At 44.2% G+C, this 17,402-nt stretch overlaps 1 protein-coding gene across 1 annotated transcript; it reads left to right on the top strand.

Moving 5' to 3' along the window:
• Nucleotides 1-4: 4 nt before the first annotated feature.
• Nucleotides 5-9,166, top strand: PPP1R15B (protein phosphatase 1 regulatory subunit 15B). Its single transcript, XM_077334662.1, has 2 exons — nucleotides 5-1,650; nucleotides 6,488-9,166. Exons 1-2 carry the CDS (start codon nucleotides 346-348, stop codon nucleotides 6,680-6,682), a joined length of 1,500 nt encoding a protein of 499 aa, XP_077190777.1. The 5' UTR covers nucleotides 5-345; the 3' UTR covers nucleotides 6,683-9,166.
• The last annotated feature ends 8,236 nt before the right edge of the window (nucleotides 9,167-17,402 follow it).

The raw sequence follows: 17,402 nt of genomic DNA, 5'->3' as shown, positions 1-17,402 counted from the left end.
GAACCAATCACGTGCCGTTGACTCCGGCCTGCAGTGCCCGGATGTTACTCGGAGCACCGCCCGCTCTGCAATTTTCCCTTTTGGGGAGAAGGCAGAGAGCGGCCTTCCCTTTCTGTCAGCGCAACTGATGGGGCGTGCGCGTGCTCGTCGCGAGCGGTCTCCCGCCCGGCAACTCAACCGTAGGGCTGCGGGACCGGCGCCATTTTGTTTTCCCCTTATTGAGGCGACCGGCTTGCCTCCGCTGGAATATGGCGCGGCCCGTCCTGGGAGGAGGTCCCCACATCCTTACGAAGTCTAGGAACCTCACGGGCGGGAAGGATCGGCTGAGGTAAGACCCAGCCCGCCATGGAGCCGAGCAGGGAGCGGCAGCCGGCGAGCTCTCCCCTCAGCTCTTGTCCGCCCTCTCTGCCGCAGCCCCAACCTGACGCCCCGTTTTCGTGGCTGCGGCTCTTCTCTCAGCTGCTGCAACGCGTCCTGCCCAGTCCGTCCACTTCTGTCCTCCTGTTGAAGGCCGAGGCCCACGCCGCCGACCCCGAGCCTTCCTTGCCCGTGTGGGAGGCGGCCGAACTAGCTCCGCTGCTTGTCAAGCACCACTTCGGCCTGGTTTCGTCCTCCTTCGTGCTAGGTGGCGCCGACGAGAACCCGTTGCCTCGGCCCTTGAGCGCCTCGTGGGAGCAGCTGCCCGAGGCCCATCGTCTTTGCTCCAAGCTGCCCGAGATCTTGCGGCAGGTGCAGCTGCAGGGCAGCAAGGCGGGCTTGGATGTGCCGGATCCTGACCATGGTTATCACAGCTTGGAGGAAGAGCAACAGCGGGGGTCCTGGGCACTGACAGAGCAAGCGGGGCCGTCGGTGGACTACTGCGAAGCAGAACTCAAGAGGCCGGACTCCGGGAACACACTTGAGCCTCCTGCTGCGGGGGAGCCCTGTGAGGAGGAGGAGGAGGAGGAGGAGGAAGCTGCGGCCATATCCTCCCCCGGCGAGGATTTTGATTTAGACCAAGAGTCGTTGCCGGTGGAGGCCAGACCAGTGTGCGCAAACAAACTGATAGATTATATTTTGGGGGGCGCCTGCAGTGGGGGAGAAAGTGAGGAGGAGGAGGACTGGGATGGGAACGAGGAGAATGATGATGGGTTTGATAGTGAAGGTTCTCTTTCGGAGTCTGATACGACCAGCCAGGAGGGGGAGAGTATACATTTGTGGAACTCATTTTGTAGCCTAGATCCTTACAACCTTCAGAACTTCACAGCTGTTATTCAGACTGCTGGGAAGGAAGCCGAAAAAGAACTCCCTGGTGAGTCAAATCGGGTAGAGGATGTGGAGGATTCTTCATCTTGGACAGAAAGTTCAGGAGAAGATGATGACTGGGATTCTAGTGGCCTAGATGAATCTGAAAATTTGAAGCTGTGGAATTCTTTTTGTAAGTTGGAGGACCCTTACAATCCTTTCAACTTCAAGGCACAGTTCCAGACTGCAGAAAAGAAAGTGAAGCGTGGCTTAAAAGGGCCATCAGGGATGTGCCTTGATCTTTCTCAACAGAGGGTCTATCTTAGTTGTCAAGTGCAGGTGCTCGATAACTGTGAGCCTGAGATTAAGGAAAGTGTGAAGCATGGCATCCTTTCTAGAGAAAAGTGCATAAAGAAGAAGAAAAAGGTATGGGAGGTACTTTATTTGTATTACATTAGGTGTAAGCTGTCTTTTAAATATGCATGTGCTTTTTGTGCCTTCCTGCATGGCCTATTGGCCTGTCAAGGCACCATACAACAAAGGTAAGCAGAGGCTTGCATGTCTGGTGAGTTTCCAGAGAAAAGATACAACTGCAACTTAAATTATTTAGTTATCCAGTAATGTTTAAACGTGTAAACCTCCTGGTGTAATCTTTCTTTACAGCACACAGAAAAATGTAAGGTACTAAATAGTGAGTTAATGATTGTATACCACAGGGGGATTCAGATGCCAGCTGTGAGGCCAGGATAACTTGCACAGTTCTGTTTTATGTACTTCTTTTCTGACACCAATTATCAGTATTGGCACTGGGCAGGAGGAACCTATAACACATAATGTGGGCCTGTATTTCCTCTGTTTCCAGTATGCAGGGAAAAATCAAGTTTGAGAGCAGTTATATACACAATACACTGTAATTTCTTATATAAATATAAAAAAACCTTTTAAATAAGATACTAAAGTAATCAGAATAGAAAGCTTGTGCAAGAGGGCTGTAGGTTTATTCCCAAAAAATCTGATATTTGATAATGTATTGCTGGGCAAACATTATCTTTATTTGCCTTTCAGGATGTCTCAATATTTTTTCTTATTGATTTCTGAGGCATAAAATGCTTGGCTTTCAGAAGCACCAGGCACTATCCTTTTAATCTAAGTAACAAAAAAAAAAATTGCACTGTGGATCAAGTTCTGCAAGGATAGTAGTGTCAATTTATCTACTTGGCTGACTGCCCTCACCCACCATGGCTGAAACCTTACTCTGGAAGTGGTATAAACCGGTATGGGAGTCTGTGTATTTATGCAACAATCTGGTCCTTCTAGATCGTGGCTATACTTTGGACTACTAGTGACCCTAAATAACATCTTTGTGGCTTGCAAGTGTTTGCAGGGCTGACAACGCACTCCTAAACATCTTTCAAAATCCATTGTAATCAGTGGATGTAGCAGGATGCAGTTTATAAGACTGCACTGTAACTCTATTTATAAATAAAGCCTGGAATATGAAATATCCTTGAGTACTACTGTGCCATGCCTTTCACAGCAATTTCATGTCTTTGCTTGGCTTGTACTATCAATTTGGTTCTTTTCTCTCTTCTTGAGGGGATCTGTATTATAATGTTCTCTCAGGCAGGTACACTGGAGAGGAAGCATACAATTTTTTGCCAATAAAGAAGTCATAGAATCAAGTGCAATGGTTAATATGCTTGATAGAACACTTGGATGTATTACACAAGGATCACGAAGTACTGATATACCTCTAACATAAAGAAAACCAAGATAGTCTAATAGGACCTTTAAGACCAACAAAAATTTATTCATGAGCTTTCAAGTGCATGCACTCTTCCTCAGACTAAATGAACAACCATCATAACTATGAAGATATAAGGCAAAAGCAAATTGTGGCAAATCAGTAAACTGTAATAATATCCAAATTATGCCATATGATGATAATTCTTCACTAAAACAGCTAATCAGTCCTTTTGAGTTCAGTTGTAGTTAACAAAAAACATTGGAGAAATAAAACTGACCATGTTAGTAATTAATGGCAGACAGTTTACAGTTGGAAAGTGTCTGCCATGAATTAATGGCAGATAAAGAGATAGAAAGAGAAAAAAAGACTGTTGGAAAGAGAAAGAGAGAAAGAGTAATGGCAGAAAGTGTCTGCCATTAATTACTAATGTGGACAGTTTTATTCTTTTAGCAAAGAATTTTCAAAAGCTCACGCCTTGAATAAATCTGTGTTGTTCTTAAAGGTCCTATTGAACTCTGTTTTTGTTGCGCTACTTTAGACCAACATGGCTGCCCACTTGAATCTATAGAGAAAACCATGTGACCAAGTTCTGAAGTGCTGCTGATTTTAGTTATATATTAATGTTTTCTGTGTGCCTTCTCAGGCAAAGGATTTATCATTTCTTTTAAATTGGAAATAATATCTGGAATATTTTTGCAGTTTTCCTCAGTTTTGTGCCCTTAAATAAAGAATATTAAGTGTTATGCATTGACATGCATACCCATGCATTGTATCTAGATTTTCTTGGATTGTCATCTTGCTGCTTTTCAGGCATGGGATTTCTAAAATCTCTGGAGCCATAAAATTATACATTTTAGCTTCACCTTCCCTGTAAATCACTTGCAGGGATTTTTCTCTCAAAACAAATTTCAATCCCCTTGTGCATGTCTTTCTAGTGACACAAATGAACACAGATCTGTATGCAATATATCTGAACACCGCCCGTGGCGCCACGGGCGCCACGGACTAAATAAAAGAGTAAGGCGTTCTGGGGCGGGATGTGTCCGGGATGAGGAAGGGTCCGGATTGGACCCTTCCTCATGACAGACAATCGGAGGGAACAATCGGCAGGCGCGAAGCGCCTGCCGATTGCTCCCTCTGATTCCCAGCCCCAGCAACTGCGAGCCGCGCGCAGCGCGGCTTGCAGTTGCTCCTGGCCTGACGCCCGAGGGAACCCACGCAGGCCGCAGCCCCCGCGCACCACCCCCTCGCCCCCAACTTACAATGGTCTCCGCCGTCCTCGCAGCCGCTCCCGGCCAACAAGGTTCCAGGAAGAAACAGTCCACCAGCGGCCCTGCCAGCAAGCGGCCCGATGTGCGGGCGCGGCTCGCGGGCGCGGCCCGGGCGCGGCTCGCGGGCGCGGCCCGGGCGCGGCTCGCGGGCGCGGCCCGGGCGCGGCGCGCGGGCGCGGCCCGGGCGCGGCGCGCGGGCGCGGCTCGCGGGCGCGGCCCGGGCGCGGCTCGCGGGCGCGGCCCGGCGCGGCTCGCGGGCGCGGCCCGGGCGCGGCCCGAGCCGGTCCCCAGCAGACTGACGGCGGTCCCCAAGGTCAGTTTCTAGCGCCCGCTGTATTCGGCATACAGCGGGCTTAATTACTAGTAGTATAATATTACAAGACCAGATAATGGCACCCTAGAGAGCATTTTAGAATGATGTAAAAGGTAGGAAAGGAATAAAGCACAGAGGGAAGGAGAGGCTGATGTAACTATATAGTGTGTCTATGTCTCACCTTTAGTATGGAGATATTTATTCATTTTAATTTAAAGGGGTTGTAAATCCTAATGTGCATTAATATGTAATATGCAACTACTCCTACAAATGCTTAATATGTAAGTGCACTTGTGTTCATTTGTGGAAGAACCTGTCTGAGGAAAGCAGTCTAGATTAGCACAGTTCTGTGTGAAACTCGGGTTTTCTGGCTGTAGAATGGCTTTCAGTCTGCTATAAAGAGAACCTATCCCTAGACTACTAACAATATTTACAAAAATTATCCAGAATAAAGTAGAAAGTCTCTTCGTTCTTTGTTTCTTTATTGTCATGTAGAATCTGTTGGAAACAAAGAACGAAGAGACTTTTTACTTTATTCTGTATAATAAATTTTTACAATAATTTTAATAGCCTAGGGATAGGTTCTTTCTCTTTTTGTAGACACTACAAACTGTCCCATTGTCTATATTTATCTTATATTATCAAGCATGATATAAATGCAATTTAACAGAAGATGACTATGGGCTTCACCTTCTGTGTGCAAAGATTAAAGCTCATACTAAGTAATTTTTGTGTGGTCCTAAGATTATTCTGACATTACTCAGCTATGAGTTTGAAATATGAACCTAATAGAATCTGCTGAATCCCAGAGTCAGGATGCAAAATCTGGGGAAGGTCTCCGCCTCTATGAACTGTTGTTAGCCCTCTAGAGGAACTGACTGGCCATGGTGTGCAATGTAGGAAAGCCAGCCTTCAGGTGTGACCTGGGGGTCCCTCAGAGTTATAGCTCCTCTCCAGACTATAGAAATCAGTTCCTCTGCAGAAAATTGATGCTTTAGAAGAACTCTGGCATAGGTCCCTGTTCTCCCCACACTCCATCCCCAAATCTCTGTGTTTCCCAACCATGATCTGGTAGCCCTACACCCTTATGTAAGGCCCTGAGCCTTTGGGAGGGCGGTATATAAATATAATAAATAATGTACACACACCCGAGCTGATAGCCAGGGAGACCTGGAAACCCTAGTGAGACGGGATGCTAGGCTGTATGAACCTTTCTGATCCAGCAGGGCTCTTATGAAGAATGAATCCAGGGATGGTTAGCTGCTCAGCATGTTTATTTTGGATACCAATAATAACTATTGTTTCTGGAAGAAATGGCAGAGTGAATTGCTCTTCATGGCTAGTCTCTTTGATTCCCAATAAAGGTAAAGGTATCCCCTGTGCAAGCACCGGGTCATGTCTGATCCTTGCGTGACGCCCTCCAGCATTTTCATGGCAGACTCAATACGGGGTGGTTTGCCATTCCCTTCCCCAGTCATTACCGTTTACCCCCCAGCAAGCTGGGTACTTACTTTACCGACCTTGGAAGGATGGAAGGCTGAGTCAACCTTGAACCTTGATTCCCAATAGAAGTCACCTTTTAGGAATAATGTGCCTTGAGCCATATTGACAAGAAGTTGATGTAATTTTAATGCTTATATGAAACACAGATGCTTCCCACATGCATTCCAAGATAGTTCAACTAGGCTACCATGCAATATACCATTTGACTTACGTGTCCTAATTGTTTTTGTATGTGCACAAGGTTGTATTATTGGTTTTTGTTTAAGTATTGTTCTACTGCCTTTCAAACACAGGGTCCCCATGTACTTCTATCACTACCTAGGCTTAGTAAATACATGCAAGTCTTGTGTTTAATATTTTTGTTTCTGTATTTTTAAATTATGCTGTATAAAATATTTTCATAATTAGATTTTATCTAATCTGTTATAGGTGACTTTCTTAGAAGAAGTTACTGAGTATTATGTGAGCAATGAGGAAGATCGCAAAGGACCCTGGGAAGAACTTGCACGTGATGGGTGCAGATTCCATAAACGAATTCAAGAAACTGAAGATGCTATTGGGTACTGCTTAACAATAGAGCACAGGCAGCGAATAATACAAAGACTCCAGAAAATGTGTTACTGAAAGCTTGATGTTTTCTAGCACCTTAATGAACTATTAAAAAGTCACATGTTTAACAATACTCAAGAACATCTTTTGAAAGTTCACTAATAAAATGGCAGCTGCCTACAAAGATCTAAACCTGGAGGACAGGAATAATTAATACCACATTCCAATACTCTGCCAACAAATATGATGTATGTATCTGAGTGTGGTGTTGAAATAAACTCTGTTGGGTAACATCAAGTGCATAACTATTCCTTTTTAAATCCGAGTATCTTTTTTAGCAGGAGCCAATCCAGAGATGCCTCTCTTTGCCATATATTAGTGGAGTTTTGCACTTTTTAAAAGGGAAATATTTTGGAAGTGTATTTATTGGGTTTCAAGCCCAGCAACACAGTTTTGATTTAAAGTTTGTAAATTGTAGTCTCTCTTGATTTTCTTTGAACTTCAACATGTTTTTGAAGCTTAAATGAATTTTTATTTTACTTTCCAATCTTGAATCTAACACTGTCAAATGCTTTAGATAGATATTTCTAATGTTAAGGCTAAAATTTACTTAATTTATTGCATCTTTGGTTTGGTAGTCCTAGTTTGTTCCAAACCACTTTTATATTCTTTTATTGCACATGGGTATTCTAATCAGTTTGTAAACTACAGCATGTTGGTCTGCTATGAAAGCTCTTTTAATTTAGGCTGCCGTGAAAGTAAGTTGTTGCCTTTTTCTAGTTTGATTGTTAGTATCTGACAGGATATTGCATGGCGTTCCATTCTTAAACATGGGTTACTGAATGTCTACAGCAGTTTTACATGTTATCTGAACACCGCCCATGGGTGCCGCGGACTAAATAAAAGAGTAAGGGCTTTAGGGGCAGGATGTGTCCGGGATGAGGAAGGGTCCGGATTGGACCCTTCCTCCGGACAGACCATCGGAGGGACCATTCACGAAGCGCCTCTAGCTGCGTCAGGCCGCAGCCCAACGAGCCCCTGCCAGCCACCCGGCAGCCGGGGGCTCCCTTGCCTAGCGCCCGCTGTATTCAGAATACAGCAGGCTTGAATACTAGTTATCATATATAACTTGAAATCAGCTAGGCACTATAGAAAGCATAAACAAATCTGTCTGCTTCAGTACTCAGTTTTGCCCAACTTCATGGAAAATACAGGTATTAGCTGCTCAAACCTTGTTACACTTAAGAGGTTTACCAAAAAACAGTATTAATATAATTATATAGTAATATTCTTTGAAAAGGTACTGAAATTTATTACTGCATTAATCAGGTACCTTCCAAAGTATAGTGGTAAACAACTAGATTTTGGAAGCATGTTTGGCATTATGGCATAAATAAGCATGTTCAAACAGCACAACATTCCAAGCTTTCAAATTTAGTAATGTATAACTGTTGATTTAATTTCATCTGTTTTGATCTGTAGAGCTGTGTTTCAGCACTGAGCAGGGTTATATGTGCTGGTTCAATATGTTGCTCTTCTTAGTAATTCAAAAGACAAATGAGAGCTAAACTATCGAGTTCCCCTAAACAGAACCATCATATGGGAACCAGAATTAACCTTTTATTTTTATGTAAATTGTCTCTTATTTTTGTACCTTGTAATAGGCATCATTTTTGCTTTTGCTCAAAGAAATAGCTTGTTGTACTGCATTACAATGTACATAATGCCCATGGAAATATTGCTGTTTGAATTCTACTGTCTCAATACTTGGGTTTCAAAAACATATTTGATCTAATAGCATTTTGGAAGAGAGGTTCAGGTCTGTAAGCAAGAAACAAATGACTTGGATCCACTGGAGTGGATTAAGAAGGCATTCTCTGCTGTAGAAAGAGGAGAGGTGAAAAAGTTGTGCTCTATGAACAGTAATATTTTAGTCTGCAGAAATATTCCAGAGGATCCAAACCAATATATTCAGGTTTTGGTGGGGATGCAGCTTTATTGTTGATGGAATCCTATTTTAGATCATGCTTTTCGTGAAAAGGGTGTCTTTGCTGGAGTGCACTTTAATCAAACTTCATTGAGCCATCTCTGGAGTTGGGTTAATCTAGGGCCTAGTTACTTGAGAATGATTCTCACAGCTCCAAGTAAATAGGCATAGGTTTAGGATTCAAAAATCATTATACTGAATTGCAGACGCCATTCTAAGTATTGTCTTTTCCTTGTCAGAAAATAATTCTGAATTATAATCTCTTCAAATTGTTTTTTTGATGTGTAAATATTTTGTGGTGCTAAATGGGGCAGTGAAGTATGTCTTTCAGCTTCAAGTGGAGAGACATGAAAACCCAGTACTTGCAAACTTTAAATCAAAACTGTGATTAAAGAGAGTTTTATTTTTATATCATTTTAGGAAGGCCACGGTAGAGCCTAACTATCTTATAAATTCACTTTATACAGATTTAAATCAATTACATTTCATTGGATTTTTATATTTAAAGTTATTTCTGTATATAATTATTTAAAACTAATCTGTTAAATATAATAAAGAAACTCTGCAAGTTACTTTCATATTGTCTGTAAGCTTCTCTGTGTTTAATGTAATGGTGCTATAGTGTTTCATGGTGTTCTTGTTACTATTGAAGCTCATGCAATGTTAAATATTGCATTAGCTGAAGTGTTAAGCATCCTTGGACTCAATGAGCCCTTAGCAAAACAATGATAGATTCTTTTTAAGGCACTAAATCATCTTGTTATTATGAGTACCCAGACCTTGCCTTCCTTTACAGTCACCCACCCTAACCTCCTAAAACATCTTGAAGCATGTAGCAGGACACAGATTTGGGAAGTTAACAAATATAAACACAAACACACACAAAACTGAATTGTGCAAAACAACCAAATGAGGTGGGTTTCTGTTGAATTAGGTGCTGCATAATTTGCCATCTTTTGGTCGATTTAGGTGAAGCAGTTGTAAAAATACAAGGCCTCTTTATATAGTTCTCTGCTGCCTGTATACAATTTAACTTTTCTGTTATAAAAAGATCTAATGTAATTTGTGTGGCAGTTTGAAACAGTTATCATTTTGGGGAGAGACTTATTTTACTAACTTCTGGGCTGAATCTGCACGGAGCTCTTATTCCAATCCCAGGTCGATTCAGTCCCTGCCATGTACACTGTGCAATTTCCATTTTGATTTTGGCCGCTTTAAATTTTCCCTCTGCAACAAGCATGATTGATCCGGAATGACCCTACATTTCCCCCATCATATCCTGGAGTGGTTATAACCCTCAATATTTGAAAATCAACATGAGAAAGCATGCAGCTGTCTGCTTGTCCCGAACTAGCTTGCTGCTGAGCCTACAATGCTATAGAAAAGCCCTGATTGGCCAGGGCATCAGTTCAAAGGCTTCCTCATTTCCTCTTTAAGGGAAGCTGTAACGTCTCTTGGCAGAAGCTCCAGAAATCCTAATTTCTCTCGGCAGAGATTTGCCTCTGGGATTTATTCCCACTCCTCTCTTCCCCCCCCCTTCAAGAAAAGAAAGAGGCTCCTGCTGCACTTGGCTTCCTCCCCTCTTCTGAGCTTCCCTAATCATGTGCAGAACACTTTTCTGTTTCAATGGGGGGTGGGGTAGAGGAAGACCAAAGTTCAAATCAATCTGAATTCAGCAGGATCCACAATGGAATAAAGTAAGTGCAGAATCAGCACTGGTGTCTGGCTTCCAAGAGAAACCATGTTATGTAACTGGACATAGTGTATGTGTGAAGATTATGAATGCAAGCAAAAAAGGACATATAAACAATATATTGGAGGAAAAAACACGTGTAAGGTCAATGAAATTTTTTTGCTATGTCTTGCTATATTTCTTTATTGTTGGATATATAGAAATCATCTGCAGAACCAACATACCAGTATAAATATTGTTTTTGCAAGTTTTGGCTCCAGCTAAATATGTGATTCAAGTGCATGAGCGGTAAACACACTATAGTGTGCACACTGTTTACCACTTTGATGCGCTTATAGAATCATAGAATCATAGAGTTGGAAGGGGCCATACAGGCCATCTAGTCCAACCCCCTGCTCAATGCAGGATTAGCCCTAAGCATCCTAAAGCATCCTAAAGCTTGAATCAGGTATTTAGTTGAAAAACAAATTTTTAAACTGGAAATAATTTATTTGTATATATCTTTAAACCGCGGACTAAATAAAGCAGTAAGGGCTGGTGGGGAGGAGTTAGTGTGGGCTCTGTCTGGGATAAAAACTCGGAGGGTCTGGGATAAAAACTCGCAAAGCGGCTCCTGATTCACTCCTCCGAGTGGCACTCCAGGGCCAAGTGTCCAATGCGCGCCTCCCCATTGGACACTTGACCCATCTCTAGAACACCCCGCCGCTAACTCCACATTCCTCCCGAGCCGCCATCATGCCTGGATGGCCGCTAGGGAGGAGGCTCGTCCCACTTCACTGGGCGAGGGGAAAATAGCTTCCCCTCGGCCCAGCGACTGCCCTTCCCCGCCGACGGACCTGCCGTCGCCGCCCTTCCCACCCCCCTCCCTCCCTGACAACGACGATCCCCACCGTCCAGCGACCGCCGCCACCGCCCGCACTTCCCCCCACCAACCCCCCCCCGGAATACTGCCTCGCAGCTTCCCCGCCTGGCCCAAACCTTCCCCGCCGCCTCTGCACACACGCCCTGACATCTCACAGCCCCTTACCCGCTTGCCCTCCTCTCACGCACCTTCGCCGACGACGCTCCGCCCTGTCCCGCCTTCCGCGATTCACACCGACACCAGGCCACCGGTCAGGAGCTGCTGCACGCCGTACACGGTCACCACAGACTACAGGAGGCCGCGGCCCAGCTGCCGCAGCCCCGGCCCACCCTCCAAAATGTCTGCCGAAACCACGCAGCCCAGGATGAGCTGACGCCCGCGTTCTGACATCGCCGCGCCAACAGTAAGCTCCCCTCCCTCGCGCTGCCCTCGCCTCTTCTCCAGAGCCCTGCTGGCACCCACGCAAACCCTGCTAGCGCCCATTGTATTTTGGGTACAATGGGCTTTATTCCTAGTCCAACAATATAGCAATAAGAATTGGCAAAAAATTTCATTGACGTTAAATGTTTTTTTTTTTCTTCTGTTAAGTATGGCAGGCCCCCTGCCTCACAGACTGGCACACTGTCTTATATAACCAGCATTTAAAAACTGTTGATAAAATGTTATGTGCCCACATGCTTCTTTCACAGTTGCTCCTTAGAAGAAGAGCTGGATTTTTGTATCCTGCTATTTAATACGAAAAGGGGTCTCAAAGCAGTTTACAAAACCTTTTCCTTTTATCTCCCCAAAATAGACAACTTGTGAGGGATGTAGGGCTGTGAGAGGTCTGAGAGAACTGGGAATGGCCTGCAGTCTCCCAGCAGTCCTCAGTTGTCTCAAAGCAGTTTCCAATCACTTTCTCTTCCTCTCCCCATAACAGACTCTCTGAGAGGGAGATGGGGTAGAGAGCTTCACTTGGAAGATGGCAACCCTAAGAGGAGGTCTCTCTGTACACAGGTTTATGCACACCGAGGTAGTGTGGAATTCCAGAATATGAACCTACACCAATCTGGCAACCTTATCTCCTCTCTGCAATGTTTTCTTGACCTAAAATAGGTCAGGGAGTGCTACGTGGCTGCAGGGGCATTACACACTTTTGAGGCACTACTTCCAGACTTCAAGAAATATGTTCAGACCAGGGACAGCCAATTTCCAGGTGGGGCCTGGAGATCTGGAACTGCTGCTTATCTCCAGGCTATAAAGATCAGCTCCCTAGGCAAAATTGACTGTTTTGGAGGGCTGACTCTGTAGCATTGTATCCCACTGAGGTTTACGGATGCCAGCTTCCAGGTGGGGTCAGAATTCCCTAAAAGTACAGCTCATCTTCAGGAAGTTAGGCTCGTGCATCCCATCAAAAGGAATACATGTGGCCCCAGACACCCCTTGGTTACTTGGCTGGTGATGTCCTCCTGAAGCCTGAGGCCTACTGCTGGCAACTGCAGTCTCTGTTGTCCTCATGGCCAAGTTGTTGCCTAATAAAAGTGGATCACCTAGTTTCTCAAAGTCTGTCTACTTTCCTGGAAAGCTAATTCTACTTGAAATTTTGGGCCACTTCTGCCTTTGAGTTCATAGGACCTTCCTGGCAAGTACTGTTTTTTATTTATCAAGCCAAGTCACTTCAGTTCCCATGTCTCTCCAGCCATTTACTTGTTCACTATTTACAGTTTCAGTTGGAAAATATTCTTTATTTAGATCTTCCTGCACTTTCCAGAATCACAGGACTGATGCTGGTCTGTCTGTGCCCCAGAATATAAACAGTTGCTGTTAAGGGCTGGCCAAAGCCCATAGGCCAGGAGGGACACACACGCACCACTCCACCCCAACATCAGTCTGCAAGCCTCTACCATCATCTCTAAATCACTGCTCATCTCTAGATTATAATGATCATCTCTGCAGGCAAAAATGGCTACTTTGAAGGCCAGATTCTGGGGCATTGTACGATTTTGAAGTCCCACCTCCAAACCTTCAGGAAGATTTCCAACACAGGGGTAGCCAACCTCCAGATGGGGCCTGGAGAGCTCCTGGAATTACAGCTCATCTGCAGAGTATAAAGGTCAATGTAATTTTCCAACCCGGGGTTGGCAACCCTTTCTCCTTTCCATCCATAGCCAACTTACCATCATCTGCCCTTCTGTCTTCAGCTTTCCATCTCCTTTTGTCCTTAAAAGTCTTCCAAGGAAAACTATGGTCTTTTTCCACAGTGGAGACCAAAGCAACCTTCTTTGTATTTGTGCAAAAACCTATTAGTGTAGGTTAGTCTGAAAATATGGATGAAAAATCCTCCAGTGAACTTCCACAGCAAGATGGGGATTCAAAACTGGGTCTCCCAGACCTTACCTGGTCTGAAGCTCCAACCACTGTTCCATGCTAGCTTTTACAGAGTGGTTGTTGTTGAACGGTAAAAAGCACTCTGGACCTTCTTGCAGAGTAACACACGGCAGGATTTTCCAGTACACGGGAGGAATAAGAAATATTTGCTGGCTGAGAATTCTGCTTGGCTTATAACAACCAATACAAATATATTGCAGGACCAGAACCAACCACAGCAGATTAAAGAAGTATCTACCTCCCTGCTGAAAATTATGTACCACAGTGTGTATCTGTCTATTGACAGTAGGATCTGTCTATTGACAGAGCAGTAGGATCGAAATGCGCTAGGTCTGAACTTGTTGGCATTAGTAGCAAACACACTTGAGATGATATATGGGTGCCCAATAAGATTTCTTTTTGAGCTCTATTTTTGATTTCTTTTTGAGCTCCATTAATAAATTGTTTATATTTTCTATATACAATTTTATCTCTAAGCTTTGTGGCTCTCACCTGTTTTCCAGGTTGGGATTTTGTTTCCCTTTATGTTATTTCAGGCCCTCATGTGTCTTTCTTCTAAGGCCAAACAGGCCTGCCTCCTATCCCTGCCTTTTACCGACAGAAGCAAGCCTGGAATGCTGGATCTAGCAAAAGTCACTGAGGGAATCAGGTACCCCTTTTATCATTTTGGGTTTTCCTTAAAAACCTCTAACTTTTTTTTTTTTGCTTTTTAATTTAATATTTTCTGCAAATCTAGGGACCCTTTTGTAGAAAAATCTATCCTTCCCTGTTTGAAGATGTAAAAGCATTGTACTGATCACCAGAATTTGATACAAATTTTGTCATAGAGATCAGCATTCTATCACTGAACAAACCAAGCTATGCACAGGCCAGAATGTACATGGGACTTCAGCTGTTTTTCACATGCTTGAGTCTTAGTGTGTCCAACTCCCACTACCCTGGGGGCACTTCCCCTATTCTCCAGACAGCCATTACCAGAATTTCCAAGCCATATTGTAGAACTTAACACCAAGAATGAGGAGAATATCCCCCTAGCAAATAGCACAAAATAAATGGCACAAAGTGTCTATCTCTTTTGGGATTTCTGTCCTGAATAGCCCAGGCTAACCTGATCTTGTCAGATCTTGAAAGCAAAGCAAGGTCGAACTTGGTCAGTATCCGGATGAGAGACCAACAAGAAATTCCAGGGTCTTGATGCAAAACCAGCCAACCGCAAACCATGTCTCATGCCTAGAAAACCCCAGCAGGGATCACCATAAATTAGATGTGACTTGACAGCCAAAAAAAAAAGGGGAGGGGAATCTCTTAAAATCTCCAAATTTCCACCCTATGCTCTAATCCAGTGGTCTTCACTCTGTGGTTCATGGAGACCCACATTTGCAATCACTATCAGCCAAAAGAGCCATGTTTCCTGAAATCCCTGGCACCTCAAGGAGGCTCACAGTTTCTACGATTCCTGAGTCTGCTCTAGCAAGAATATGATCCTAACATATGTGGACCTTGTTTCTATGGCATCTTGTCTCACTAGGTGGCAGCAAAGACTTCAGAATTACTAGAACAGGAGTAAGCAGAGAATGGGATGTCTTTGTGTAGCCTCCCAAGTGGGGGGGGGAGTATGTTTGATGCCTTTGGGTTTAACCTACTGCCTGTCAGGTCTATATAGAAAGGCTTCCCATTGAAGTGTCTGCTAGGTGTGCTATCCTGGCCGTTGTATATTTGTGTCTTAGGTAGATGGTCCCTTTCCCCAGTCTCAGGTGTTCTCCTATTGTTTGAGTGCAGCAGCAGCCAATGAAAGAGGGCTATTGTTATTAAGTCCTATCCCTGTTCCTTCAACGGTCACTCCCACCATACCACTGTGTTCTTCTGCTATCATCTTTGAGGACAGTGGCATGGGCTAATGCTGGCTAGGATAAGTTATTGTTATATTGCTTGCTGTATAATCTTTGATCAGACACATGCAATGCCATCAATAGCCCCAGAAACCATTCTGATATTATGAAGATACCAAGTAAGGGGAAACTGTGGGAATCATTAACAAGAATCGTTACACGAGACAACTCACCAACAATACATTATACACATGGCTATCCTTGAATCCCACTGAAGCATGTGACCTGCTGAAAAGTTGTCAATAGACACACAGACAACTCCCACAACCAGACAATTGATCTCCTACCTGCTATTAGTAAACTGTATGCATTATGCATGGGTTGCTATTGAAGATATCTCAGGAATTTCAATTGCTACATGCAGGACCAGTGGCACTCTTTTACTCTCTGTTGGCATGGATTCTATCCTCATCCCTTTGCTGCATGACATCGAAAGACTTCCTGAAGAAACGGCAATCTTGTTATCTCATAGAAAACTCTATTGTGACATCCATGAATGCAGATGGCCTGTACACCTACACCCCAACCAAACACAGCTTGTCAGTCATGTAATGGTAATCTGCTAAAGGCTTGACATAACTTGCTCTGCGGTCTCCCTGCTGGAACTACAATAACAGGAGAGATGGTGTTGCCACCCTGGGGTTTCTTGACGGCACTGGGTTCCTGAATGGGTGGGAGTCAATTCATTTTTTATTGATTCCTTAAATTTATTAAACATTTATTGGGTGATATGACTATATATGGTTATGTTGACTCCTCCCCAAATGGCCTATGATGGGCCTGGAGGGAGTGGGAAGGGATGGGTCCCCAGGTGTGCATGTACACAGCTGTGTTTCCCAATCATATTCTGCATGGTTGTTCCACTTCCGAGGTTTCTCAAAGCCTGAGGAATGTTTCAGGGGTTTCTCAATGGTAAAAAAGTTGAGACAGGATGTGTTAGCTCAGTGTTCAGATATCAGGCTGTTTCCTTATTCCCACTCTTAGCCACCATAGGAATGTTAACATTTATTATTCAAAACCAGCTGGGGTTATTGGATTGGTGAAAGCACTGAAGTCACATTTTCAACATAGAATTGGATCTAAATGGAGTAGCAGCAGAACACTAAGCTAGGCAGATATTTAGCTCCAATGGTTAAATCTGTTTAACAGAAGTTATAATTTGGGATGGGGTTATATAGAATCATAGAATCATAGAGTTGGAAGGAGCCATACAGGCCATCTAGTCCAACCCCCTGCTCTACGCAGGATCATCCCTAAGCATCCTAAAACATCCAAGAAAAATTGTATCCAACAGAGGTCAGACTCACTGGTCTGTAGTTTCCCGGGACATCCTTCCTCCCTTTTTTGAAGATCGGAATAACGTCTGCTCTCTTCCAGTCCTCCGGGACATCTCCAGTCCTTAAAGAGGTCCCAAAGATGATGGACAAGGGTTCTGCAAGTTCTCCGGAAAGTTCTTTGAGTACTCTTGGGTGCATTTCATCCGGCCCAGGGGATTTGAACTCATCCAGTGCAGCTAAATGCCTCTCGACAACCTCTCTGTCCATGTCAACCTGCCACCCAGACACTATCTCTTGGCTACTGCCATCTCTAGGGGCCATTTCGCATGGCTTCAAAATAGCACAATGGTTGCTAATTGAAAACGCTACTAATTTGCCTTAACGCACGACGTCGCAGACAATCTGCAACACTCCTGAAACCAATCAGCAAAAAGCGCTTCGTTGTAGCGCTTTCAGGGGAATCCAGAAAAGTGGATTCACCCTCCGGATAGCGATACACTCCTGCAACCAATCTGCAACACTAGCGCTAAAGACCTGTGCGTTACCATTGTTGCGGGTTCTTCAAAGTCCCTCCTCCTGAGCCTGTCCTCCAAACTTCCGGCGAAGCGCTCGCCATTTTTTTTTCTCCGAGCGAGCGGGGATAAACGCACCAGCGAGCCTCTTTCTGTTTAGAGGCTTCCCTGGCTTCAGTCCTTCACCTTCAGTCACTAAGCACAAACC

The sequence above is a fragment of the Paroedura picta genome, chromosome 4, assembly GCF_049243985.1.
Source record: "Paroedura picta isolate Pp20150507F chromosome 4, Ppicta_v3.0, whole genome shotgun sequence".
NCBI lineage: Eukaryota > Metazoa > Chordata > Lepidosauria > Squamata > Gekkonidae > Paroedura > Paroedura picta.
Note: the sequence above shows the minus strand (reverse complement) of the source record. Positions and strands in the feature narration are given on the sequence as shown.

Excerpts from the sequence above, each read along its gene's own strand:
- PPP1R15B (XM_077334662.1), top strand. The coding sequence starts at position 346 with ATGGAGCCGAGCAGGGAGCGGCAGCCGGCGAGCTCTCCCCTCAGCTCT. Across the intron at positions 1,651-6,487 it reads GCATAAAGAAGAAGAAAAAG|GTGACTTTCTTAGAAGAAGT; the intron begins GTATGGGAGGTA and ends AATCTGTTATAG.